This window comes from Mustela putorius, unplaced genomic scaffold (genome assembly GCF_011764305.1).
Source record: "Mustela putorius furo isolate JIRA1106 unplaced genomic scaffold, ASM1176430v1.1 tig00000281_pilon_pilon_pilon, whole genome shotgun sequence".
Classification (NCBI taxonomy): domain Eukaryota; kingdom Metazoa; phylum Chordata; class Mammalia; order Carnivora; family Mustelidae; genus Mustela; species Mustela putorius.
In genome coordinates this window covers 28,827,306-28,853,369 of record NW_025421343.1, presented here as the reverse complement: position 1 = coordinate 28,853,369, position 26,064 = coordinate 28,827,306, and the positions used below count along the sequence as shown (strand labels likewise).

The 26,064-nt window shown below is 55.9% G+C and overlaps 1 protein-coding gene across 1 annotated transcript; it reads right to left on the bottom strand.

Annotated features, from left to right (window-relative positions):
* Positions 1–539: 539 nt before the first annotated feature.
* Positions 540–26,064, bottom strand: EHD3 (EH domain containing 3). The gene is made up of 6 exons (XM_004777918.2): positions 25,812–26,064; positions 16,671–16,847; positions 13,369–13,466; positions 6,217–6,629; positions 5,405–5,569; positions 540–2,711 (listed from the first exon to the last, which is right to left on the bottom strand). The coding sequence occupies exons 1-6, from the start codon at positions 26,036–26,038 to the stop codon at positions 2,184–2,186; spliced, it is 1,608 nt and encodes a 535-aa protein (XP_004777975.2). The 5' UTR covers positions 26,039–26,064; the 3' UTR covers positions 540–2,183.

Sequence of the window (26,064 nt, the reverse complement as noted above, 5' to 3'; positions counted from 1 at the left end):
ACCTTCCTGTGCCTTGCAGATCGCTCCAGGCTGGAGTCTCGGAGGGAGGGAAGAGAGGCAGGGACAAGTGGGGCAGGAAGTTGTGCAGGTGTCAGAGTGGTGGTGGGAGAGGGGACCAAAGGACACCTCTCTCTTCTAAAGAGACAGCAACTTCCTCTCCCTGCTCTCGTTCGTCTCAGGGAATGGCACAGAGCTGAGAAATGGTCCCTCTGCTGGGCTTAGCACTCGGCTCAGGGGACGTGAGACCTCTTGGCCTTGGTCTTCCCTTGCCCTTCATTTCACGAGAAAGTGAACCCTGTGGGTGCAGAAGGGAGCCCAGAGGTTTGGGGACCCTCTCCACTTGGGAGTGGTAGGAAGGGGTGGTTCCATGAGGACAGCCTGGAGAGTTCCTGGGCCTGGAGGCATCAGGCCAAGGGGATGCTGGGTATGGATGCTGGCTGCGGGCAGCCAGATCCTCCGCCAAAAATGCCACCAAGAACCCCGAGTAAGAGCCCACCTCCCTCGGCCTCCTTCGGAATGACACTCAGCGGCCAAGCAGGTACCAAAGGATAAATGTGCTGTATTACCATGAGTCCTAAGGACAAACGCACTGCAGTAGTAAGCACATGATAGATACATAGAATTTTCTCTATATAGTCTGAACATAGATACAAAATAAGTTATACTTGTTTCTATTTTCCATCACAGTAGGAGTAGAGCATACAAAGTGATTGGTTCAGTGGCCACAAAGCAAGCCAAGGGAGAGACGGCGAAGGAGGGCGTGGGGCACTGAGGATGGTGGGGGGTGTCCCAAGGACGCAGCTGAGTCGCCAGGGCTCCGGCCGGGAGCCAGACCTCAGACCCCTCACGTTAGCCTTCTGAGCATTTGCACGAGGCCCACGCGATGAGGGCTGGTGGTCGCATTAGAGCTGGGACCATCCCGGCACAAGCAGCCTCCCGCAGGCCAGCCCACCCTCCTGCCGGCGCTGTCAGACTTCTGTGATTTTAGGAACATGGGCTGCATAGCCAGACGGCACGGTTTGCTTCTGGGATGTGACAGATGGCCAGACTGACGGCCCACGGAGTGCTGGCTGGCCCTCCTCCTTCTGCAACCTGCCCCGGGAGGCTGTGGTGTGCCCAGCTTGCTCGGCTTGTCCTTGTGGCTGGGCAGCGGCTAGCAATGCTGGGATCCTGCGAGCGTCCCCACAGCAGAAGAAAGGGTCTGAGTCCTCTCTCTGTATGTGTGACCTCTGTGACTTTGGGAAGGTCACCTCAAATCCTGAGTCTCAAGCTCCTTATCTGCGAAGTCTGTGTGTGTTGGGGGGGTGATATTTCCCTCCTAGGGGGTGGTGAGGGCCGAGGGGGATAATGGATGTGAGGTGCCTCCCACAGCTCCTGGCACACGGGAGGGGGCGGACCAACGGCAGGAGAGTCTGAGCATCCAAACATCAGGGCTGGGCAGAAAACACACAAACCTCACAAAAATCTGTGGAACAAAGCCACTTTGACTGGCTTTGCGTTGAGGATTTCAGGCAATTTTTTTTTGCCTTATTTCCTGCCAATTTGTTCTCTTTTCTCTCTGGGTCTGGGACTCTTTGACATGACGTAGGGGTAGGGGTCAAGGACTGGTCTGTGCCGGCAGGCAGAGTTGAACCTGGGGAAGCGCAGAGCTCAGGGCCCTGTCTCTTCAAGTCCAGACCTGGCCAAGGATGCTTCCTTCCACAATCCCCCCCCCACCCCCCAACAGCAGCCCTTCCCTTGGCATCTCTCAGCCTTGGAGCATTGCTTCCCACTGGGAAGCCAAAGAGGGGGAGACAGTACCCGAAACAATGCAGTGCCTATTAAGCGAGAAGCATTTTCCATCTGCTCCAAGCCTGGAGGCAGGTGGGCCCCCTGTGGGTGAGCAAACTGCCTCTGTGGGAGAAAGCAGGTCTCCCGGTGGTGGGAGAGGGGAGGGAAAGACAGATGGGGACCTGGGCTTGAGCCTGAGGCCCTGGGAGCGCTCCTGTGCTTCTACCAATGCCAAGAACTTGGAGATGTGTCCAAAGCCCAGCCTGGAAGCCTGGGGGTCCCTGCCCCTCTCTCAGCTGCAGTGCAGTTTTCAAAATCTGTGTGTGCAAGTGTGTCCGTGTGTGTGTGTGTGTGTGTGTCTCCTGCCCTCCTATCTCCTCCAGCCCCTGCCTGCTCCAAACCTCCTCCGCCCGTCACTCGGCCACTTTCCTCTTGGACGGGGGCAGCAGGTGGGCGGGCAGCTCGTTGGGCAGCTCATGCCCCTCCAGCTTGACCTTGATGAGGTGGTTGGCCAGTGCAAACTCCTCGTCGTCCAGCATGCCGTCCTTGTCGATGTCAGCCAGCTTCCAGATCTTGCCCAGCACGCTGTTGGGCAGCTTGGAACGCACCATCTCTTTCTTGGCGTTGGCCCCTGTGATCTTGCCGTCCACTGGCGACAGGGTGTAGAAGATCTCGTCGTACATGGGCTTGTCCCTGGCCACCACCCACTCGGCATCATCGATGCCCTCCCCGGCGCCCTCCCCGTAGCCGTGCCCGAAGGGGCCGTGCAGGGTGCCCTCGAATGCTCCGCCCTTCACCATCTGGATGGGCCGCTGCGTCTCCTCCTGCCGCACCAGCACCATGAGCTGGGCGATGTCGTGGGCCAGCATGTCGTCCACCACCTCCAGCAGCTTGCTTTTCAGGGGCTGGAATTTGCTAAAGTCCTGGGCCTGCAGCTGGTCCTGCGGGGAGAGAGAGAAAAGAAAAAGTGGAGATAGAACACCAGGGAAGGAGAGCTTTCTCCTTGCTGGGGATGCTGCCTTCTGCGAACGCTGGAATGTTCCCAGCCCTGGAGGCTAAAAAAGCCAATCACAAAATAATAAAATAACTGAAGGATGTGAGAGAGGAGGAGAGAAAAACAGCACATTGGCTCCGGGTGGAATTTCTGCAGGAGAGAACAGGTGCAGGGTCTGGGGAGGAGAAAGAAATTGAACCAATACCGGTTGCTCCATTTAGCTGGATTCCCTCTCATGCTCTGGAAGATAATTAAATGTCTCTTTCGCTAGTTCTGGCTACTGAAGGGCAGTTCCTGAATGCTTTGGCCTCTGAGCCTGGGGTGTGTACCTCTTTCTGGGGCTGTTCCTAAGTGCCCTGCATGTGTCTCGTTGGGGGATTTTGCTCCGCGGGGCCTCCCAGGGAGGAACACCATATTCTGTCCCCATTCAGGGAAGGAAAGACCGAGGCAGAGGCAAGTGAACACCAGTCATAATAAAAGCCACAGCTCATCCCCAGACCAGTGATTCTTAACTCAGGATGCTCATCAGAATTACGTGGAGAGAGTTGTTGACTATCGGCTTCTCTCCTGGAGGTCCGGATACGGTAGGCGCAGGCAGGCATGCAGATTCTGTAAGAGCTCCCCTCCCAGCGTCCCCCGACAGCCACTCCACATGGCAAAAGAAATGGGTTCCCCTTTGCACGTCTCTGTGAGTTTGAGAGATCCCGGGTTTGGAACACCCAGCTCCCTGGCCTTTTCAGTCACAAGGTGAGAGCTCTCTGCTCCAGCCTTGGGTCTGGCCACAGCATCTCAGGACACTGGGTACAGGGGATGCCTCAGGGACAAGCACATCGAGTTCACTGCAGAAAAATTCAGAAAACACCCACAGCTACATTTCAAGAGTGAATGTTAGCTTGTGCATTTCTCACCTCCCTTCTAAGGCAGGGCTGAACCTGGGAGGGAGTGGGGGCTGGAGGGGGTGGTGTGCTTTCCTCCTGCCCTTGGGGCATAACCTCCCAAGGTCCCTGGCACCTCTCCCAGCCTGTCCACAGCTAGAGGTGTTTGGTGGGCTGCCAAACAGGTATCCTAATGTCTTCCAGGGGGTGCGGTGGGTATCCCCGTCACCCCACACATATGCCCCACCAGGATGGCTGTTTATGTGACTGGTTCAGCGTCCCTAACAACAGATCCTAACACGGGACTGGCAAACAGATGAGAAAGGATTTCTCCCATTAGAAGTGGGGTCATATGGGTCCTTTCGAATGTTTTCTTTCCCCAGTGCTGGCTTGCAGATCATGACGCTCTCAACAGAAGGAGGGGCCAGAAGTGGGAAGTATTCCAAGCCACAGCTGAGTGGCGAACCTGAATTATGTTAAAGTGATTCTGAAATCAGTAACTGGCTCCCTAGTAGGTGGTTACAGGAATGAACGGATACATGAACAAAGGCGTACTTTGAATGTCTATTTTTTTCTTTCTCTCTTTTAGCCCATAAGAAACTAAAAATGCCTACTTGCGACTCCACTGACGTTCTGAACCTCCGGTCTTAAACTGAGAAACAAGCTCCCAAGTCCAGGATCCAAATCAGCAACAGGAGTACAGTCAATCTTACTACGACACCTGTTGCTATTTTTAAAAATGCCCTACTTCTTAGAAACCTTTTATTTTTAAATAATGATAGGACCATGAGATGTTGCAAAAATTGTGCATACAGAGAAGTCCCTGGTGTTCACTAGCCAGCTTCCCCCAGTGGTGACCCCTCACCAAATTGGACCCTGCCTTTTGAGCGCATAGTCTGTGCCAAGCTCTGTGCTAAGCACCTTGCAAATATTATCTCACGGAAGCTCATAACATCTAAGAAGGTGCGTACTTCTGGAGTCTCAGGCTACAGAAGAAGAGACAGAGGTTCAGAGAGGATCCAGTTGGTATAGTCTGGTGGTTTCCTGCTTGGACTGTGGGGAAAGCTTCTGGCTCTTCTATTAGCACTTGAATGAGCACCACTCTCAGAAAACTGCCAGCTGTTAATTACAAAGGTTAATTACCTTTGTAAACCTTAGTTTGCTCGTCTGTAAAAGGATGAAAAGGTCTTCCTCAAAGGACTGTATTGGAAAATAAAATGAGAAAGCGGGTGTTATGGCCTCTGGCCCAAGACAGAGGCCCAGGGTGTACCCTGAGGATGGCAAGACACTGTGCAGACTTCTGTTTCCCCATGGCTTGTATCCCACCTTGCTCCCAAGTTGGGGCTCAGGGGTAAATGTAAACACTTGAGGGTCTAGAGAACCCATGTCAGGTGACATGTCATTTTGCATGGAATGATGGGGGACTTCAAGCCTGTGGTGGCTGTGATGGGGGGTGGTTTGTACACTGGAGGTATCAGGCCCCAAACATCATGGATGCCCCTGTCTTACTGGGAGCACTGGAGCTCTGTGTTGCCCCTGTCTTACTGGGAGCACTGGAGCTCCGTGTTCTCCCCGGGCCCGGATAGGACACCTGCTGGCCAGTGGCAGTCCAGCAGGGAGGGCAGAGCTGGGGCCATCTCTTTGCCTTCGGATTCTGGGTCAGCTTCCTTCTGGAGCCTCCAAGGCTGGCCTTCTCCATTGTCGGGCTGCTCGGCCAGCTCGCATGACATTGTCCCTTGTCCTAGAGCCCCTGAACCCTAGTTACCTGCATCCTCTTGAGGTTGGGAAAGTCCCCAGGTGAGATCTGGTGCTCCCGCTCGATGCGGCCATAAATCTCAGCCAGGTTGTTCACCAGCTCCTTCTTCTTATTCTCCTTCCCAAACACTGACGGCATCTCCTTCTTCAGGGAGCTGATGATGTACGCGTGAACCTGAGACACAGGGGTGGAGAGAAACCTTCAGATCCAGGCCTTTCCTCCGGGGGTGCCTCCCACCAATCTCTTCCCGTGGATCCCTCCTCCTGCTGCTGCTACTTCTGCTTCTGTCTCACTGCCTCGCCCTCCCCTGTGGCCTCCAGCCTGAAGCTGTTTTTCTAGATCCCAAGGTAAGGGCGAGATTACGGGGAGGTTAAGGTCAAGGCAGTACTAGGCATGGGAATACTGCTGATGGGGCTGGTGACGAGGGAGATGACCACAGCTAACATTTCCAGAGCTCTCTGAGATGCCAGACACTGCGATGGGGGCTGCTACGTTCCCTTTTTAACTTTATCCTCCTACCCTTTCACAGCAGAGCTGCGGAGATAGGCACAGAGACACCTCGCCAGGGCTGGGATCACAGCTGGAGAACCGTGGAGGTGGGCTCCAATCTGGCCGCCTGGTACCCGGGCCTGTGACCATAACCACTAGGCCATCCCGCCCCCGGCTGCCCGAGTGGGGACAGCCGGTGCCCTCGACGCAGGGGTTCTAGATGGTTGTCAGGAGGGCAGGTGATAGCTCAGGGCTGTGGGTGGAGGCCCCCTGCTCTCGGCGCTGACCCTCCCCCACCGCCAACCCGTGCGTTTCCCTGGCCACAGCCTCACCTTGGCCAGCCTGGCTCTCTTGATGAGGTCGTTGAGCTTGCGTAGGGCGGCATTTCGGGGCAGACTCTGAATATCTCTGAACAGGTCCTGCTCCTCGGCCTCGAAGAGCTTCCGGTTGTCAGGGATGAGGAGCGGGTGGGACCAGAAGGAGCCGATGTAGACTCGGATCACTTCCGGGGTGTTCACGATCTTGCCCAGGGACCACATGAGCGCCCCATAGACCCGCATCAGCTGCTGGGTCTCGATCTGGTCCGCCTTGTTCAGCACCACGCGCATCTTGTCCTCGTGGTTCTTGAGGGCCTTGATGACCTCGGAGAACTCGTCCGAGATGTCCAGCTTGTGGGCATCGAAGAGCAGGATGATGCGGTCCACCCGCTCGGCAAACCACTCGAGGACAGCCGCGAAGTCGTACCCTGTGGCAGAGGGATGGTCAGGAGAGGGAGCCTCGGGACGCAGGGAGGGGTTCAGGCAGAGGCAGCCAGCACCGCAGACACAAGATGGTCTTGGGAGTCAGAGCTGGGTTCCGATCCCCGCGCCTCCACAGGCTCACTGACCTTGAACATGTTACTCCGTGTCTCTGAGCCAGCATTGCCCTTGCCTGTAAGCTGGCAGAGTAACAGCACCTAATGCATGGACTTCCAAGAGCCAGATACACTCCGAGCCCAGCACGTAGTTGCTATTAACATGCTATTAACCCCATGTAGTCGTCTTATTCGGGCGGAGGGGCCCTCACCATTCAGGGATGGGGCTCAGGAAAGTGCCTCGGGGCCAGTCTCTGCCCAGCAACAAAGTAGGGGCTCGGTCAGTGCCAGGGAGGCACTGTGGCACTGTGACTCAGCCAAGACCATCTTGCTTGTCGGAGGCGGCCCTGGGGGCATGGTACTGCTCTCCAACCCCAAGTTCAGAACTTGCTCTGGTTGGCGAGACGACATCACAGCCTCATTCCCATCCTCCCCACAGCACCCTGTAAGAGAGGCAGGGTGAAGAGTCGTGAATGGGGCCATGTGGGGGGAGGGGGCAGAACCACGGTCAGAGCTCCTGTGTTCCCAAACCCCAGCTCAGGCCCTCTTACCACCCCTCCATGGGCTCAGGAAAGCAAAGGGGCCAGAGAGGCTGTGGAGAAAAGAAGCTCCTCCCCAACCCCAACTCTCTCCAATCCCCGATGGCGCCAGCCATGCAAGAAGGGGCTCAGCAGTGAGGGCTCGGGGAGAGTAGGGGCAAGGCTGACGGGGTGGGGGCGGGGCGAGAGCAGCACCAGGTCAGTGTCACCAGAAGAGGACCGCCTCCGGCCCATTTCTGACCCCTTGGCTGGGTGACGTGCCCCTCGGTGTTCTCAGGATGTGCTCTGAAGGGGTCTCCTGAGAGCAGTGGCCTGGGAAGCCCACTTCTAGTTTCTGCTCGGCCATGAACTTGCTCTGTGTTCTTGGGCAAACAGACTTCATCTCTGGTCCCTGGTCTCTTTGCCTGTCAAAGCAGGGTGGCTGGACTGGAAGATCTCTGCGCTTCCCTTCTTGCTTTGAAGACGAGCGATGGAGGGCGGAGAGCACGGCAGGATGGATGTTGGGGACACACAAGGAAGCCCTCGCAGGACAGGGAGAAAGGAGGCTGGGGGCCTCTGACTTCAACACCTCGGGGTGCCTGTGTGAAGTCCGCTCCTGCCTGAGGTCCAGCGGACAACTCCGGGAAGCTTTTCTGGGATTTTATAAGCACAGAGACTTCCGATTCATCTTCCTGCTTTTGTGAATTCTGTGTGCTCTGACAGGTGCTGTCGAAGCGCCAAGTCAGCAATGCCAGGCGCCTTTTCCCCCCGTTTGGCTGTGAGGGCCCTGAGGATGGAGCACGGAGGTCGTGGGCTTCCTCTGAAGCTCAGCCTCCTGCGCCCAGCTGGCTAGAACCTAGCAGCCTCCAGCACGGGTCACTGTGTCCCGGACTGGGCTTATGCACAACCAGGAATGGGAGCGTCTGAAAGGCACGGACTGGAAAAGGGCATGGGACTAGGTGGCTCTTTACTTTCTGTGTGGCCTTAGCAAATGTGAACCTCTGCTTTCTCAGCTGTACGGTGGGGATACTAACCCCCAACCAATAAGGGATCTGTGGTAGAGCCATGGCGATGGGATCTAAGAGCGGAGGGAGAGTCTGGATCAGTCCGGGGGCTCTGCCCTCACTTCCAGGGCAACAGGCTCCCTTCCCCAAGGTGGTCTCTGGAATGGCTCGGAGATCCCCCAGCAGGAACTCCTCAGCACCTGCAGCGGCACAAGGGCTCGTGATGTAGGAACTAGCAGGTGGAGGGAGACTCCAGCCCCAAGAGACTGAGCGGCGAAGCGAGTTACTGGAAGCCCAGGGCTTTCGGGTAGCCAGTCTGCGGGCTCCCAGAGATCCCGTCTGCAGGCATCAGGCCCAGAGACCAGGCAGCCTGCGGGATCTGAGGCTCTCCCCACTCACCCCCAGGCTCCAGAGGACTGGAAAGAAGCATTTCTAAGCAATGCCAGGCAGGAGGAAATCAATGAGCGGAACACAAGAAGCCAGGCCACTCCTGGATCACCCCCCAGCTTCCTGCAGCGTGCAGGGTAATGCAAGGGAGCTGGCAGCACGTTTCTTTGTAGTTCCAGCCATACCGTCCATCTGAGCCTCCTCAGAGCCTGCACGCCTGTCTTACAGGGCAGGGAGGGGACAGGGAGCTTAGGAGCCAGTCAAGCTCCCATGGGTGGGACTGGAACCTCGACCCTTGCCTCCTGTCCACACTCCCTTCTCAGGCAGAGCCGTGTGTGAGGCTAGAGCCCAGATGCTGGAGCGCGTGAAAGGTCCCATCTCACCCCAAAAGCTCTCTCTCGAGATTTAAAGACATCTTAGCAAAAGAGAGATAAGAGTGCATCGATTTTCAAAGTGTGGGAAGAGTTCAGATGACTGGGGGAGCAAATCATACTGCGTGCCTCCTAGAGGTAACGCTGAAAGTGGCCTGACAGATGCATCATGGGCCTCCGAGGACCACAAGGCTGCCGGCCAACCCTCGTGACGGGTGTTAGGACCCCGCTGTTCTCGCTGCCCTGGCGCGTGGTGCCCACAAAGCCATAGGTGGGCAGCATAGAGTTAGGGCCCAGGTGTCCCTAAGTGTGGATCCCACTCCGATGAGAGTCCCAGGATGGGCCAGGGACATGAGGCTGCAGGGACCAGCCCAGACCCTCCAAGGCCTCCCCAGGGGAACTGTAGGTTGGCATCTGCCCTCATTCAACTCCCTGCACTCTTCTTGGGCAGGAGATGACAATGTGCTACAAAGCCACTACACTGGGAATCAGGAGACCCGAGTTCCTATCTCAGCTTTACGGCCTGGGCGTGGTTTTTACTGCTGTGGCCCCACTGAGCTCGCCTGTAAGGGAAGGGGTTTCCTTGGAGGGATGTGAGCAAATGCCCAAGAGGTGGCTTTCCTAGGGTGGGGCCTGTGGGGATTTCCAGCCAAGAAGAAGCCAGGAAATATGGTTCCCAAGTGTGAGGACACTCAGGCTTCCGGAGCCCTCCCACTTTTGCTGCATCCTTGCTTCTTCCCAGTAATGAGCCGGGGCCTGGGCACACCCTGTCCCTTCCAGGAACTGGCTGCTTGCCCCTGTGCTGCCCCTCCCTGTGCATCTTCTTCCAGAGACACGTGCTGGCCTGGGACGTCCTGGACTCAGGTTCCCGGATGTCCCCTGCTTCCTCTCTTTCCCTAGAACCCCCTCCAACAGGCCTGGGTAGAGAGGTCACACCCTCTCTAGGACCACACTTTTTCCAGCTCTAGCCCAAGGCTTGGGGGCTCCTTCTCATGAAGCCTGACCCCAGGGGAGGCCTTGGGAGCAGCTCACTTTCCAGCATGTGGCACTCTGGGGTGCCCATGCACCCAGATTTGATAACGTGGCCCCTTTTTGCTGGTAAGCCACAGCACTGTGCCTGGCATGAAACTCAGCCGATGGAGAGAGGGCTGGATTTCAGGCTTTGCACGCCTTTCCACCTGGTGATCTCGCACAGAGCCCAGTGGCCAGACTCCCCCTGGGGCCCTGCCCTGTCCGAGATGGCTAGAGGTGGGGAAGAAGCACCAAATCCGTGGTGCAGCCAAACTCAGAGCACGGAGGGCCCCAGGCAAGAGGCCATACAGAGAGCGTTTGGTTCTATGCATTCCCTTGTGTGTGTGTGGTGGGGGGTGGCGTGTGGAGGAAGGTATGGGCGTGCGTAGATAAGAAGGTATATGTGTGTATAGGTAGAAATTGGAACTGCCAGGTCCTCTGGCCAAAGGTGAGTGAGGATGGGAGAGGCTCTGCACACTGGAAACTTTCCTGATACCTGTTGGTGTCTGATGCCTTCCATTCTCAGTCTCCTTGGAGTGCGGGGGTGGGGGGAGGGAGCACTGCCCCAGGCTGGAGATATGGTGCAGGTGCCCAGCTCCCAGCCCTGGTTTTCATCACAGACTGCTCTTGCCTGCAGCTGCATTTATAGTATGAACTTTGGAAGGCAGAGAATAAACTGGCTTATGTAACCATTCATGGGCCCATCACTTCTAGAGGTCTGTGTGGGGTAGGAAGTGATAGGAAGGACAGGCAAGAAAACCAAGCACCCCATTTGCCAAGGGCAGCCCCTGAGGTCCAAAGATGAAAGTAGGAGAGAAGATACAAGAATAGGAAAAGAATAGAATGGGACAGGAGCTGAGGAGGGCAAAGTCCCTGGAAGCAGGGCTGCCACACACAGCTGCACAGGGTGTGCACTGTACAAGTGCATGGGAGGCCATTCACATTGATTACCCTGCCATTATGCAACAGGCAACCCTGGCTGGCAGATAAAGGGGAAAGAAGGGAGCTCACTGTGATCCAGGCTCAGATATGATGTCTGTGTTTCCATTACCATCTGTAAATCTCACAGTCATGGGATGCGTACCATCATCCCTTGTTACATAAGGAGACATAGGCTCAGGGAGAAAATGTGACCTATTGGGACCCATCTAAAACCCAGGGCTCCGAACTCATAGTCCAGTGCTCGTAGAGGCCCTAGAGGCCAGAGTGCTCTCTGGACCCAGCTGTCAGACTGCAGGGCCTTGCAGAATGCCTCCCCTCACCCCCAGGTGGTTCATATTGAGAAGCTGTGGCTCTCCTGAGGCTTCCTTAAGGAGACCCAGGCTGCCAAGTGTGAAGCAGTAAAGCTCCTTTAGGTCTAAACCAGGGGGAGCCCAGATGAACCTGGGGCAGTGGTGGCGAGGGGCTGGTAAGGACTGAGGGAGTGTTTAGGGAAACACATAGAAGCCGGACAGAGAGCCACCCGGCCTCCCCTCCACAGGGTTAGGACCAAGCACCATGGTGCTCATGGAGGCCGGAAGGAGAGGGCAGGCGGGCCTGTCTTTCCAGGGCCGTGGGTTTTCTGTCTCTAGACCAGCTCTTCCTCAGCCCCCGCACCACCAGACAGCCCAGAGGTGGGGAGCCCAAGCCCAGGCTCCCCAGACTCCCTCCATCGATTTGTTGCCGATGACATGGTGTGTTAACACAGGCCCCTCCTGACTGGCTGCCTTCTTTACCCTCCTGTCCCAGGTGTCCCCAGGTGGGAGAGGCAGAGCTTTCCTACTGGGGCCTGGCCCACCCTGCCTCCCTCCTGCTGTGAATCACATCCTGGGCACAGGCTCTGTCTTTCCTGCATGACAGAACAGGGTCCTCAGGCCCCAGAGCAGGCTGTAGACCTGAGGGCCTCTCCCACCATCTCTCTATCTACCTGCTGCCAGGCCTGGCTGCCCCCACCCACACAGCCATGTTGAGTCCCCACAGGGCCAAGCCTGGTGCTGCCACTACAGAGAGCTGCTCACCTCAGGGAGGAAACTGAGGCAGCCAGCAGGGGTGCTCACGGTGGCCCAGTTCCGACACCACAGGCCTGTCCCCAGGCCAGCATGGGGGGCGCTTGGGCCTCTTTAGTACAGCCCCTGGCCTGTTGCCCGTGAGGCAGGGGGCTCTCCTCCCTGGGGCTCAGGAGCCTGGGCTTCAGCGGGTGCCTGTCCATGCAGGCCACACCCTTGGAGGAAGGGGCTTCCGGGCCCCACCACGATGGCCCAGACATGCCACAGGACAGATCTGGGCTGGCTGCAGAGCACAGGGGACCAAGGGACATGCGGGAGGCAGCCGTCACTTAAGGCCACTGCCCAGAGAAACCTGCCAGTCCCAAGCCCTTCCTTCCCAGAGGCTGCCTTCTGAGTGCAGACTTGGCTCTAGCCCAGCTCCTGGCTCCAGGACTGGGGCGGGCACAGCTTCATCTGCTCTGCTTGCCAGAGACACAGAGAGGGCAGGGGGCTACCCAGGGCACACAGCAGGCTGTGGCCCGAGAGGCTCAAGTCAGGGGCCAGGTGTTGACTTGAGTTTTGGATAGCATCATAGACTCTGGAGCTAGAGAAGACCAGTGATGACAGTCTGTTTACTCATGTTTACTGAGCACTTGCTATGTGCCAGGCAGAGCTTGCTATCTGCCTCTATTATTTCTTTTCATCCTCAAACAACCCTACAAGGTAGACAGAATCATTTCCCCTTGTTTTACAGATACATCATTGAAGTCAAGAACCCTGCTCGAGCTCACTCAGTGAGGACATGACGGAGGCAGGCTTAGCTTGCTGGCTGTCTGGCGCCAGCGGTCCGTCTCCTTGCTGCCCTGCCCAGGGACCTCTCTGGTGAGCAGTCGCCCCTTATCCATCTAGAGAGAACAGCCTTCAAAGTGCTGCTGCATACCCCGCTCCCCACTCTCACGCCCCGGAGCGTGCTCCCATCCCCACGTTCCTGGGCAGGCATTCGCCCTCCCTGCAGACGGCAAGCTCCCCAGCCCGGGGATTGTCGGAACTGCAAGAAGCCAATCAGGGTCTGGCCCCCAGTTGTGCCTCTTGGAGAATAAATACACCCGCTGAGGTAAGGCAGATGCTGATGTCTCCTTTTCCAGGTGAGAAGACAGAAGCCAGCTGTCTCCTGAGCGAGAGTGGACACAAACTCTCCTCCGGCCCCCTGCCTAGGACTGTTCCACCCAGCACAAGAGGCAGTGCCTGCTCATCAAGGTACAACAAGGACCTGGGCTGGGGGTGTGGTGGTCTATCTCATAGGCTGGAGGCAAGAGAACATACCAGAAAGAACACAGCACAGGGCCAGAGCCGATCCTAGCAGGAGCCTTGCTTACCTCGGCTGATCCTCTGCTTCTCCCCTGAGAGGATGCCCGGAGTGTCGATGACGCTGATGCTCTCCAGCACCGGGTTGGGCAGCTGGGCACACACGAACCTGCACGGGGCGAGAGCAAGCCCATGCTGTCCACTCGTTGGCTCTCACGTACCCTCCCTCGTCAGAATGGAGGTACAGAAGCCTGCTGCCTTCCAGTGTAGACGCCCAGGCTCTGGGCCAGACTCAGCCCCAGCACCAGGCCCAGGACCTTTGTGGAAGCTCCCTGGGTGACCCTGGGGCAGCCAAGGTCCTCCAAGGTCCTCCGAGGTCCTCCACTTGTAAACCCCTGCTGTGTCCAAACCTCGGTCTCCGCCCCCAATGAGCCCAGCCTGGTGGGGAGAGGAGGTGTGTGCACGGGCAACCAGGATATGAGGTTAAATGGGACCTGCACCCTGAGGGAGGTCAGTGAAGGGCTCGGGAAATCCAAGGTGCAGAGACGGCTTTCGGGGATGGCTTCCTGGAGGAGGAGGCAGGGAGCTGGCCTTGATGAATGGTTCATGCCACCGAGGAACATTTATTTGGGCTTCCAGACGCCCTATGGTCAAGATAGCGGTTGAGTCTCATTAAAGGAGACATTTCTAGGGTTACATCCTAAAGTCTCAAAATACAAACTGGTAAACCTAACTTAGGTCCTTCTAAATTCAAGCCTTCTCTCTTAGATGCCATTTTTGGTGAATAAGGTATCTTATTCTCTCAGGAGGTACATTGGGCCTCCGGTGCCCAGCGAGATGGCAGCAGAGACGCAAGGGGGGGGGGAGGGGGCCAGTGACGCACAGAGGAAGGCGTCAGGGAAGGCTGCCCAGAGGAGTGGCCAGGGTGGGGCTGGGTGGGGACGCCGGGCCCCTCAAGCCTCCTCGTGAGGGCCTTGAGAGATTCGGATTTTATACTGAGGGCAACAGAAACCCACTTAGGTGGAGGAACATTTTAAACGAAAGAGTGACTCAGTCGAATAGGATGGTTGTCAGCGAGCCCAGTTTGGTTCGTCACGTGGGTGGGGGGCATGCCCCGTGTCCGGCGCTGGACTGGGTAATGGGATGGGAAAGTCCATGACAAAGCCCCTGTCCTATCGAGGCCCGTGGCTCCCATTATTCCTGAGGCCCAGCCTCTTTCTAGCTCTTAGGCTCTATGGGCCATTCAAGTATTCTGTGGAAAATTCCTCATTTTGCTGAAACTGGCCTGACCTGGGTTTTGGACACTTGGTGACCAGGTGGTGGGTGCACGGGGCTGGGGTCTGGGTCAGGGCTGTAATTGAGGTTTCCCTCAGGCTGAGCTCCTGGAGTGACAGCGGGAGGGGGCTGAGGGAGGACCCCACTGAAGGGGACACCTGGTCACGGGAGCCATAGAGAAAAGGGGACAGAGCAAGCTGGAGAGGGCCTGGCCAGAGAGGCAGGAGGAGGGCCAGGGAGCTGAGAGGGAACAGGGCTCTAAAGGTACTGACAGCAAAGAGAGAAGGCCTAAGGAAAAGGTGGAAAGTACCCGCTGCTCATCACCGAGAGGTCCGGTGACCTTCACGGGGAATCTGTGATGAGGAACAGGGAGAAGTGAGGAGGTGATGTCTGGAAACTTGGCTGTGAAGGGAAGTGAAAACGGGGAAGAGCTAGTAGGATCCGCCACGTGGGGCCTGGGGTTGGGGGGAGAGGCTGTCAAGAGGAAACACTCCCACGTGGAGGCGAGGGGCAGGGGCAGGTGCCGCTGTCACAAAGAGAAGGAATCCCCAAGGGAACGTCCCTGAGTGGCCGGCCCCGCAGCACCTGTGGGGACGGGAGGGGAAAGAGAGAATGCAGCTCTCCGCAGACGGGGCAGGTGACCTCAGCGCATGCACGGATGAAAACCCAACTCAGGGGCTCCAGGGATCCCGGCTTCCGTTTTCTCTAGAATAGGCGGCAAGGGCATTTGCTGAAGGAGGAAGCTAAGGTGGTAGGAGCGTGCTTGCAAGGGGACCTCTGGGCAGCAGGAGATGGGAGCCAGATGTCCGGGTGTGGCTCCCGTGGAGCTCCGCCCCGCCCCGCCCCGCCCCCTCCTACCAGCGGACACGCCCACGCCCGTCTAAACACCTGTCTGCTCAGCCCCTGTGCTGCCAGGGAATAGCCCGAGCCTCACAGCGCTGGGGGTTCTGCTCCCAGGGCTCCTGCAGCAAGCCATTTTCTTTCCTTCCTCTCTGCTTGTTTTTTTTTTTTCCCCCTCCCAGTTTTCTCTGCCTGAAACCTCCCCTCTCCCCCACCTTCTCAGCCTCATTTCACTCATCATTGAACACCCATGTCCAATGCCAACTTTTCCACAGAGGCCTCATCAGTCCTCTGGCCTTGGAGAAGGATATTTCTCTTACCCTATTTCACAGATGGGAGAAGTGAGGCATGGAGACATTAGATAATCGAAGATCCACGGTGCTCTGTGGTAGGAATTTGACCCAGGACCACCTGATGCCAAAGCCCATCCTCTTTGCCTTTACTCTAAATACCTCCTATTAGAGAGTTGTTCACACTGTATAGATGAAATGCCCATGCAAGCTTGTGGTGTGGCTCCATCTAGCACAAGGGGATCGGGGGGCAGCCTGTGTTCTGGTGAAGCAGAGTAATAACGAGGAAGTGCCACGCACTCCCTATAGCTTTCATCCCTCAAACTGACCCAATGACCCTGGTGTCTGCGGTGTGCATTCGTCCCAGGGGAGGAGAGGTGACCTGTCCGAGGTCACACAGTGAGTTTAGTAGGAGAGGCTGTGCACAAACTCAAGCCACCTTCAGCCCTGGGTTCTTTCCACCCAGTGAGGACAATGTCCAGAAATAGAGAGGAAGCTTCCTCTACTTCCTTCCGGTTGGATGCAAATTCCCTCTGTGGTACAGCTGATCCCTGATCAACGAGGGGGTGAGGAGCGTCATCCCCCATCCCACCCCACACAGCAGAATATTCGTGTATAAATGGACCCACACAGTTCGCACCTGTGTTGTTGAGCTGTCAGCTGGATAGACAAGAGCTGGGAATGACACAGTACAGCCCTCTCTGCTTTACTGGAGGGAGGTGCAGTGACAGGGCTGTGATTTAACCGGTGTACCCTTCCCAGCTTCACAATCACGAGGAACTGGCCCAGATTCCTGCATCCCTAATCAGTGGTGACCCACTCAGTTACATTCCCAGCAAGAAAAGGGGCAATCAAGAGACTCTGGATATGAAGAAGGCAGTGAGCCTCCCAAGACCTCCTCTCTTCCTTCTCAAACTCCAAGAAGAAGAGAAGAGAATACTTAGGCTGAGTGTTTTCGGAGCACACACCTGTTCAAGAATGCGTTGCCAAAGGCGTTCAGCTTCCTGAAAGGTTTCTTAGGATCCACCACCAGGGCATTCCCAGGGACGATCCCCTCCACCTGTCCGTGCATCACAGCGATGAAGGAGTCAGTGGTTGGCTCCGGCCCAATCCTCATGCCGGGGAAGTCCTGTTCCAGGAGGTACCTGGCGGAAGGGAGCGCAGTCATCAGGCAGGGTTCTGTTTGCAAAGCAAAGCCGCGCGGGCAGGCGGCCATGCGAGTCACGGCAGAGGGGCAGAGGGACAGCCGTGACATTTCACGGCAGTGTCAGATTTCCAGGGATGGGGAATCCAAAGACCTTTGTGAAAGAAGTGAGATATGAGCTGAACTTAAAATACCTAATCTGTGCTTCTTGGTCTTTATCCTTCCCCCTCCCTGAATCAGTCACTGGGGGGCAGGGAGAAGCAGGATTTGGGCTCAGCAACAAAGCACGGATTGAGACTGAATTCTGCACAGAGTACAGCAGACTTGACAACGGCAGGTCGCCTGCTCAAGTACCTGCATGAACACAAGGTTAGAGTGAGACCATCCAGAGATGCTGCTGGCTTGCCTTAGGTCTGTATTTCTTTATGTGGTTAGTCAGCCATTTAATATAAAATACAGAAACAGTTCCCACATCATATGGAGTGAAGGGCACACCATGAAAAGTCAGTCTCCTTCCCATCTAAGACTGTGGGTCCCACCTCCAGCATCAGAACCAGGCTGTGACCTGGGGTGGCAGGTGCCTCTCTCTGCTCTTCTCCAGGACTCGGCAAGGAGAGCCTGAGGCCACAGCTCCTCTCCACAGCCCCTTTTAGAAGTTTGCTTTTAGAGCAAACAGGGTGAGCCGGAGAATGGAGAGAAGGAAAGTGAAAGCCTCCAGGCCCAGTGGTCCTCAGCCCTGGCGGTACACAGGAGCTACCATGCAGCTTCAGCTAACGGTACCCAGCTCCCCGCCCTCCCAACCCGAGGCCCTGCTCTGCTGGCTAGGGGACAGCGGGGAGGACTGGCCACTGGTCCTTTCTAGGAAATCCTTCGCTGATTCTAAAGTACAGCCTGGGTTGACAACCTGTTCTAGACCAACCTTCCCATCTCACTGATAAAATCACGGACAGTAGCATTTCCACCGGCCAGACATTACACTACTCACTAGGAGAACATTATCTTCTTCAGGCTTCACAGTGGCCCTATGCACGGGTACTGAGGAAACCGAGGCGTAGTAGGGTTATGTGCCTTTCTCCAAGTTCAACAGCTAGTAGGGCAGTGGGTACCCAAATCCCCATCCGTCTAACCCCAAGTCCTTGGCCCTTCAGCGGTCTTCTGTCCTGACAGTGAGTGGATTGAAGTCCCGCCGGTCAGGACAGAGCTGGGACTGGAGGCCACGACTCCAGGGCCTGAGCTCTCTGCCTGCCTTCTGCTTCCCCAGAATGGGCCTTGGAGCTCCAGCCCTGCTCTGCCTGAAAGGCAGGGAGCTGAGGAGACCTGAGGGGGTTTCTTAAAGCTCAGCGATGTCCTGCTTGTGCTTCAGGAAGTGTTCTGAGCCCTTCGTCTACTGGGAGGCACAGGGAAGCCACAGTGGGGTTGCTATGGGCTCCCTCCCCAAGGAGCCGGCAGAGGGGCTGCTGCCCAGGACGTCCCTCCTACCGCACTGGAGGGTGTGCAGTGGCCCTGGGAGGCCCATCTTCCTCGAGGATGGCCCACTAATCCAGGAGTGAGGGCAGGATTTTTTTCCCCAGAGAACCACTCTGAAAGCTGGCACTTGGATTGTGAGGAGAAAAAAGGACAGCACGTGTGGCTTTCTCAAACACGCCTCCTTCAGGGCCTCCGTGGAGGAGTAGGGAATCTCAGCGGCCCAGGGCCGGCGACCTGTTTCTCTAACCATGAGGGATATGCCCTTCAGGAGGGAACCTCACTGCCTTCCTCCACGATGTGGGAGATTACAGTTCTGATTTCTTAAGCACCTATCATGGGCCAGGCGCTGTTCTAGACTTTCCAGGGATTATCTCATTTCATCTTTGTATGTCAGATGTGAGCACTATGATCCTTCTCATCCAATGGGTCTAATAAGAAGACCCACCTCATAGGGTGTTCCAGGGGTCCAGTTACAGACCTTAAGCACTGAAACCAGTACCAGCCCCAAGATGACCAGTCACTGTAAAAAGGAGGAGTCAGAGGACAACGAATGTGCCCCAAGACATGCAGTCAGTGAAAAGCAGAGCAGGGATTCGAACCACGGCACTTAGACCTGAGAGTTCACACTCTGAACCACTACATCCACTGTCTTCTTTCCTGCCTCGGGTCCCTGGACCAGGACATGGGAAAGGGCTGAGCCCCCCAGGGGACCGGAAGGAGAAGTAGGACAGGAAAGCTACAGAGGAGTATGGTTTGGCAGGAGGCTGGCCGGGGGCCAGGCCTTGGGGGAAAGTTGGGCTTCAGTGCCCACAGACCCAGGGATGTACTCATCTCCATAAACACCCACCACTGGGGTTCACAGCTCAGTCTCCAGGAGGGGGCTGCGGCACACAGAAGCAGTTGCTATGGGGGACCAGAGCAGGCCCGGGGCCGCTGGCTCTCCAAGGCCCCTCCTGGAACGTGCAGCTGCCTCATGAGATCACAGCTGTGCTCGGGAAACCCCATCCATTCCTGCCTGGGGTGGCGGTGGAGGGCGCACCTGTCCTGCGAGTGCTTGGGTGAGAGCCTTTGCAGGGCCCTCCTGGCAGAGTGTGTAGCAAGTGTGAATTCTGAGCCTGGAGCAGGGTGCTGGGTGTTATCAAAGGCCTTGAGGACAGCTGACATACAGACGAGTGGAAAGAAACACGCCTGAGACAGCCTCAGGAATGCCCAGCCTGCAGAGGGCCAAACACAGTGACGAAATATCTTCCTGACACGGGCGCCTCCGATGCCGGCCCCGGGAGAGACACGGTGTACCAGCAGATGAACAAAGGGGGACGCTTCCTGGCACAATAGGGGCCACTTTCCAGGACATTCTGCAGCCACAGCCTCAGGCGGCCAAGCGAGCCTCTTGGCTAAACCCACGTGACCTGCAATTTGCTGACCACACATGGGTCTGGAGAAACACAGACTCCAACAAAGCCCCCAGCAGGTCCGGGGACACAGCCAGGCCGGGCAGAGAACCCCGGGCTTGGTGAATTCTCAGGGACATTTGGGTAGGGCTTGCAACACCGAGGGCCCCCTTATCAAAGCCACCACTGTGTCCAGAAAGGAAAAAGCCATTGAGGGATCTCAGGGCTGCTTCTCGACGGGGAGTGACACAGACCGCCTCTGTTGCCAGGCAAAAACATTCCCACAGCGGGGTAAAAAAGGAAAAGTTAATTCAAGCCTGGGTGGGAACAGCTGAGATGGGGACACAGGAGAATGCGGACGGACGGCGGGCTGAGCACCCGCTGTGTGGCAGGTGTCCCTCCGGGCCCTTCCCCCGAATTCCCTCACTTCATCCGTCCCAGAAGCGCCAGGGGACGGCAGCACTACTCTCCTCGCTGCAGCTGAGCCAACGGACACAGAGGCTGCCCAGCTCTGCGGCCGAAGAACAATATTCAGAGGGCCTAAGACTGGAAAAGATGTGGGTCCGCCCCCCCGGCCCCCCCACCCCAGGCCGTCCAAAGCAAAATTAATAAATACTCCACCCTAATAGAGGTGTCAGGAAGCCCCATGCGTTTCTGGCTTTTCCATGATGACAATTTTTCTTCACATCTTACAAAGCAAATTATTTTCTAACATTTTCCTCATTTTTCGGTGTCCTGCTTGGCTGGCAATCTCGGCATGCGGCCTGCATTACTGGCAACCTAAGCACCCAGGGGAAAGGTGTGGGGCCAAGAATCTGAAGCCCGTCGTTCTCTAAAGTCTCTGCGTCCCCAGCAGCGGGGCCAGACCTCAGGTTGCAGCTCTCGGTCTGCATTTCTTTAGACCCTAAAGGCACGGGTCACTTTCCGCTCTGTTACAGGTATTTGTGTTGTACGCCTGTATCTTTGGTCTCTCCAAGCCTGGGGTTCTTAGCTTTGAAACAGGGTCAGAACTATGATACTGGGGTATCTGGGGGACTCAGTGCCACTGTTGATTTCAGCTCAGGTCATGATCTCAGGGTCTCAGGATTGAGCCTGCCTTGAGCTCCCTGCTCACTGGGGGTAGGGAGCGTCTGCCTGAGATTCCCTCTCCCTCTGTCCCTTCCCCTGTGTGCGTGTGCTCTCTCTCTCTCTCAAGCACATAAAATCTTAAAAACCAAAATAATACTTGCCCTGTTGGGTAATACTTGTCTCAGGAGATTTTAGGGACACCGGGAAGCACCCCATAATCACAAAGTGAGATAGAAGATGGGAAACCCTCGAAGGCCATGCTGAGGATTGAATCGGCTCTGTGCTCCATAGAGCAGCCACTACTGTCCCTGGCACCCAGCAGCCTCTGCCACGGGACAAAGAGACCCCAGCACAGAGGAGACCCGTAGCCAGGCTGCCAAGGCCCCCACTAGCCTCTCTTTCCTGCCCCCACCCTGCGACAGGCCACCCACCGAGTCTACCACTGACCCAGCATTGCCCACTGTTCCCCCTTCCCACTCCGCTTCCAGCCCTTGGTGGTAAAGGCAAGATTCTGGCCTCTCTCACATCCCTCCCCTTTCCTTCCCCCCAACTGCGGTGGGGCTGGATAAGAACTTTCCCGGCCCTGCACTCTGCTTAGAGAATCAGCTAGAAGGAGAAGAGTGAATGATGGAGCCCCAAGCGCCATGCCCATGCTACACTGCTACTGTCCCTTCCTAATCGGGAGAGAGACCCTACAAGGTGGTTGCAGCTAACCACACGTCAGAGAGGCGTGTGATCAGCTGCAACTTCCGGACGAGGCCTCTTGGCCGGTACTGTAGAGCCTGGACTCTGCTAAGCCAGCCTGGGTTCTTTCCATGGCCTTTCTCCACTGTCAGTGGGAATAGGATGGAGGCCTTTCTCCAGAGGCCCCCTCCTGCCAGTAAATGCTTCTCCTGATCGCCTCCAGAGACCTGACGTTCAGGCAGATCTAAAGCCAGACCTGAGGCAGGTGGACCCATTCCTCCAGCCCAGGGCCATCTGCTCCCTTGAGTAACATTCAGGTCTTGTAAGCGGTGGGCAGGATCCCCCACGCAGGGACCAGCAGACCACAGCCCTGACCGGAGAAGGGCATCTACTGACCTCGGCAGGAAGACAGGAGTGAGGCATGAAAGGGACTGTGGCTGGCACAGCGGACCCTGCAGAGGTCAGCGGGTCTACCTGGAACAGCGGCCCCTTTCCCTAGTCCTTTGGCTTTCTAGAGGGTCACTCTTCCATGGCAGAGATGCTGTGATGCCGGGGATGAGGCCTGGGCAGGGGGGATGCGTGGCGTTGTGAGGAAAGAAGGCACAACCCAGCCAAATGCTGACTCACCTTTGTGGGAGGATGCAAAAAGCTTCCTGAAGAAGTGGGGGAGGTGCAAAGGGCCTGCTGAGGGCTCCCCCCGACCCCCACCTCAGCCCGTGCTCACACTTCAGAGTCTGAGTTCCATTGTAGAAGGGCCTCGGGTCCTCATGACCAGCCCAGACCTTCCTGTGGAGGCCCAAGCAGCTTCGCTCTGGCAGCCCCAGGCCCCACACTCCATCCCCTGGTTCGGGGGCAAACATGCAAGGGAGTGGGGGGGGGCGGGGGGCAGGTGGGGAGGTTGGAGGCTGCGGGCCAGTGAGAGGGAGAGCGAAGGGAGGCACAGAGCAGAGGCTGGAGGTAGGCTGCCAGGGCCAGAGGGACACAGAGCTACTGTGTCTGAAGAGGCAGCCTGTGTGGAGGGAGCAGCCACCACAGGCCAATTTATTGTTTATTTTATTACTGTCGGTTGTCGGGCCAGGGAAGTTATTTCAGGCAGAGATTATAGCCCATTAATTAGTTATTAGAAGAATGTTCTTTACTGCATGTTCTTCCTGAGACAAGAAATGGACGCCGTGGCAAGTACATATAACTGAAAGTGTATGGGTACTCAGGAGGCAAAGGGCCAAGGGCCAGGAAATGAAGAGGCAAGTCTTTGTTTCCCAGGGAAAGTCCCTCACAGGTCCAGGCCCTGGACAGGACAGGAGTTGTGAGAATCACTGCGCTCTCGAGGCAACCAGCAGGGATGGGAGAGGGCGCTCTCGGCTACCCCCAGGGGGGCCTTCTTCACTCTGGGGAAGGGGCCTTGTATCAACCCACTCTCTTGGAAAGCAACTCAGAAATAGGATTCTGAACACCCAAATTAAAAAAAAAGTAGAAACATTTTAAAAACACAGTGAAATGGTACAACCTTGGGCCCAGTGATTTCACTACTGGGACTCTCTGAGAAAACAGTCCAGCATGTGGAAAAAATATTATGCATAGAGGTGGGTATTCGGAGTGATTCTCCAATAGCAAAAAAAATTAGAAAGGACCCAAAACATTCCAAAGAAGTGGACTGGTTACAAATAATTACATGTACCTACAGTGAAGCATCATGTGGTTCTTAAAAATAAGATTACAAAGATTTTTAAAGTCACAGAAAAAATGCTCCATCTCTAAGTGAGATAAATTAGCATGCAGAATTACTTTATGGCATGACCTCAATTGTGTCATAAAATAGCTAAAAATACTGGAAGATAAACATATATAAAATATATAAATATCTCTATTTATATGATATTTAAAATGATTTCCCCCGAGTTGTGGGCTTATGGGTGATTTCTTTTTTCTTCTTCCTCAAATTTATTCTCGCCTACATTTTTCAGTGGGGGAAAATAGCTGTTTAGTGGGTTTAAAGAAAAGGAGGAAAATATGTAATTTGGTTTTGGAGGGCTTCCCCATGCTCCAACCCCTCCCACCCTGCTGATGCAGTCTCCCTGGAAGGGAAGGGCTTTTGATGCTGGAGCTAAATTCAGTTACTACAGGAGTGGGGAGGGAGAGCTCTTGTACTTGGAGGATAAAAAGTGAGGGATCTGCCTCTCTGGGCCTTCCTGTCTCCCTCAGATAAGGAGTAATCTATCGGCACTTGACTCTGCCACTCTCTTAGACCCAGTAACAGCCAGCATGACTCAGGCAAAGCCAGGAGAGCGTCTCAGGCAAGAGGTACTTAAATCTGTCTGCGGCTCCAGGATCCTGCCCCTGGAGAGACTCGCCTTTCTCCAGCTTCCCTCCCATTCTGTAAACACCTCCTGGGAGCCTCCAGTAGCTCCGACCTCAGGCAAGGCCCCCAGGGAGCTAAGGCACAGTTGTAAGCTCTGGTGCTGCCAAAGGAGAAGATCTACATAATGTTCTAGGACTGAGAACCCAGGTGTGTCCAGAGGGTAGGGAGGGCCTGTACAAGGGCACGAGCCATCAGTGAATGGCCTGTGCTTCCGGCTGGGGCACAAACCAGGCCAGCTGGAGAACAGGGATTACAAAGGAAACCTTGTACAGAACCTAGGGAATTCAGAAGTGCCTTTGGCAGCGACGGGTGCCTAATGAATTAAGGGAAACGGATTCAATCAGGGCTTCTTGCTCTAAGATTCCATGTATATTTGTGCATTTTTGTGTATATGGACGTGTATTTTTCTAAAGATAGGGCCACAGCTTTTGACAGATTTTCAAGATTTTTCGAAGGATATATGAACCTTTTAGATCCATTAGAGCCCTTGTCGTTCTTACAACATAAGGTATCCAAAGCCAGTAGCTCCCCACTCCTCCCCGCCAGTCCCTAACTTCTTTAGAAATCACTCAACCCCTCATAGCTGCTGAGTCCAAGGCTGTCCACCCCACAAAGGCAAAACCGATCTGGTGTTCTGTTCAGACATGACATGTTAGCATGACGCAAGCCCTGCTCTCAGGCGGCTTGGGTACAAGCTTGGTGTTAGAGAAAATTAGTATCTAGAAAATCAGTAACCAGACTGTTAACTTTCCCCCTCCCCTTGCCAAACAAAGCACAGAGCTTTGCATGTCACAGGTGCTCAGCTCGTCAATATTTGACCAGAATGGAAACAAGATTTGATTTGAATGGAAACAAGAGCGCACTGCACAAAACCTTCTGCCGGAGACGCGCACCACTGATTTTGGGGGGCCACCGCCCCCATTGCCACACTACAGGAGTCTGACTCCACAGAGGGCCACGGAGCACCTGCAGCGGCTTGGCAATGGCTTTGAATGAGGCCAGAGGAAACTGCCTGGCCTTGAGGGTCGTGTGGGACTAAGGACTGGAGAGAGGCCTGTCCTGAAAAGATGGGAAAGATGGTCTTCACTCCGGTGGACGATGTACGGACCTCTCTGAGTGCAGGGTGGGCAAGCTGACCCCTTGAGGATCCCTTTAGCCCTAGGATTCCATTATTCCCGGGAATAGATGACTCACGCTCAGCACCATGGGCATTTAGCCAAGCATCTCCTCCCATGCATCTCAGCATCCCAGGTGGGCATCCTCCTCAGTTACACGGCTTTGGACAGTCACTCAACCCCACTCCACCTCAGTCATCTCACCTGCCAAGTCAAGGGGCCGGCTGACACAATCTGCCCATGTCCCTTCCACCGCTGAAAGACTAGTTAATGTTATTACTGAGACATTAAGATCAAACAAGGGAGAAGAAAAAAGCATTCTGCTTCTGACACTGCTTCTGTCCAGTCTGTAAGTAGGAGCTCTGGTCAGAGCAGGAAACGGATAAAAAGAAAGACACATGGCACTGCCCTAGCCCACCTCCTCTGCTGCAAAAGCCTCCATGTGAGTGGCTGGGCCTTTGAAAAGACAAGGGAAGTGGTCCTGGCCATGAACGGCTTGCTCCTAAAAAGCGAGGATGTGAGGCATCCCCAACCAGTTTCAGGTGCTCTTGTGACCTGGAGCTTTCTCACCGGGCCTCCTGGGCCTCAGTTTCATCATCCATAAAATGGGGAGAATACGGACGGCTCTGAACTTGCACGCTTCGAACGGACCTCTGGAGCCAAGCGCTAAGCCCAGCAGAGAGGCACTAGGTAGGAAGTGGGGGATGGGACCAGCAGTGAGATGGTGGGGTAAGCTTTGGACACACAAACACCGGAATGTCTTCAGCGCCCCCCACGGAAGGCTTCCCATGTGTCCCCAGGCAGGAGGGGCCACTGGGACTGAACGGAGGCCCTGTGCGCTGGGCGGCGGGGTGGGCTGCCAGGGCCCTGGGCCGGCTCACCTGATGAAGGTGGTCTTCCCAGTGGAGTACTGGCCCACCAGCAGGACCATGGGCTTGTTGTCGAAATCAGCATCCTCCAGGGCGGGCGAGTGAAACTCGTGGAAGCGGTAATGCTCTTCCAGGGGCAGCAGCTTGGTCTTGTAGAGTTTCTTGAGCCCGTCGCTCACCGTCTGGAAGACCTCGGGGTCCTTCCGCCGGCGGTCGTCGGAGCCCAGCCAGCTGAACATCGCGGCCGCCGCTCGCCCCCCGCGCG

What these genes read in the sequence shown, in the direction of transcription:
- EHD3 (XM_004777918.2), bottom strand. Translation starts at nt 26,038, where the DNA reads ATGTTCAGCTGGCTGGGCTCCGACGACCGCCGGCGGAAGGACCCCGAG. An exon ending in GGGAAGACCACCTTCATCAG is followed by an intron (nt 16,848 to 25,811) that starts GTGAGCCGGCCC and finishes CCCTTCCGCCAG; the next exon opens with GTACCTCCTGGAACAGGACT. An exon ending in AGAGAGCCAGGCTGGCCAAG is followed by an intron (nt 5,570 to 6,216) that starts GTGAGGCTGTGG and finishes CCTGTGTCTCAG; the next exon opens with GTTCACGCGTACATCATCAG.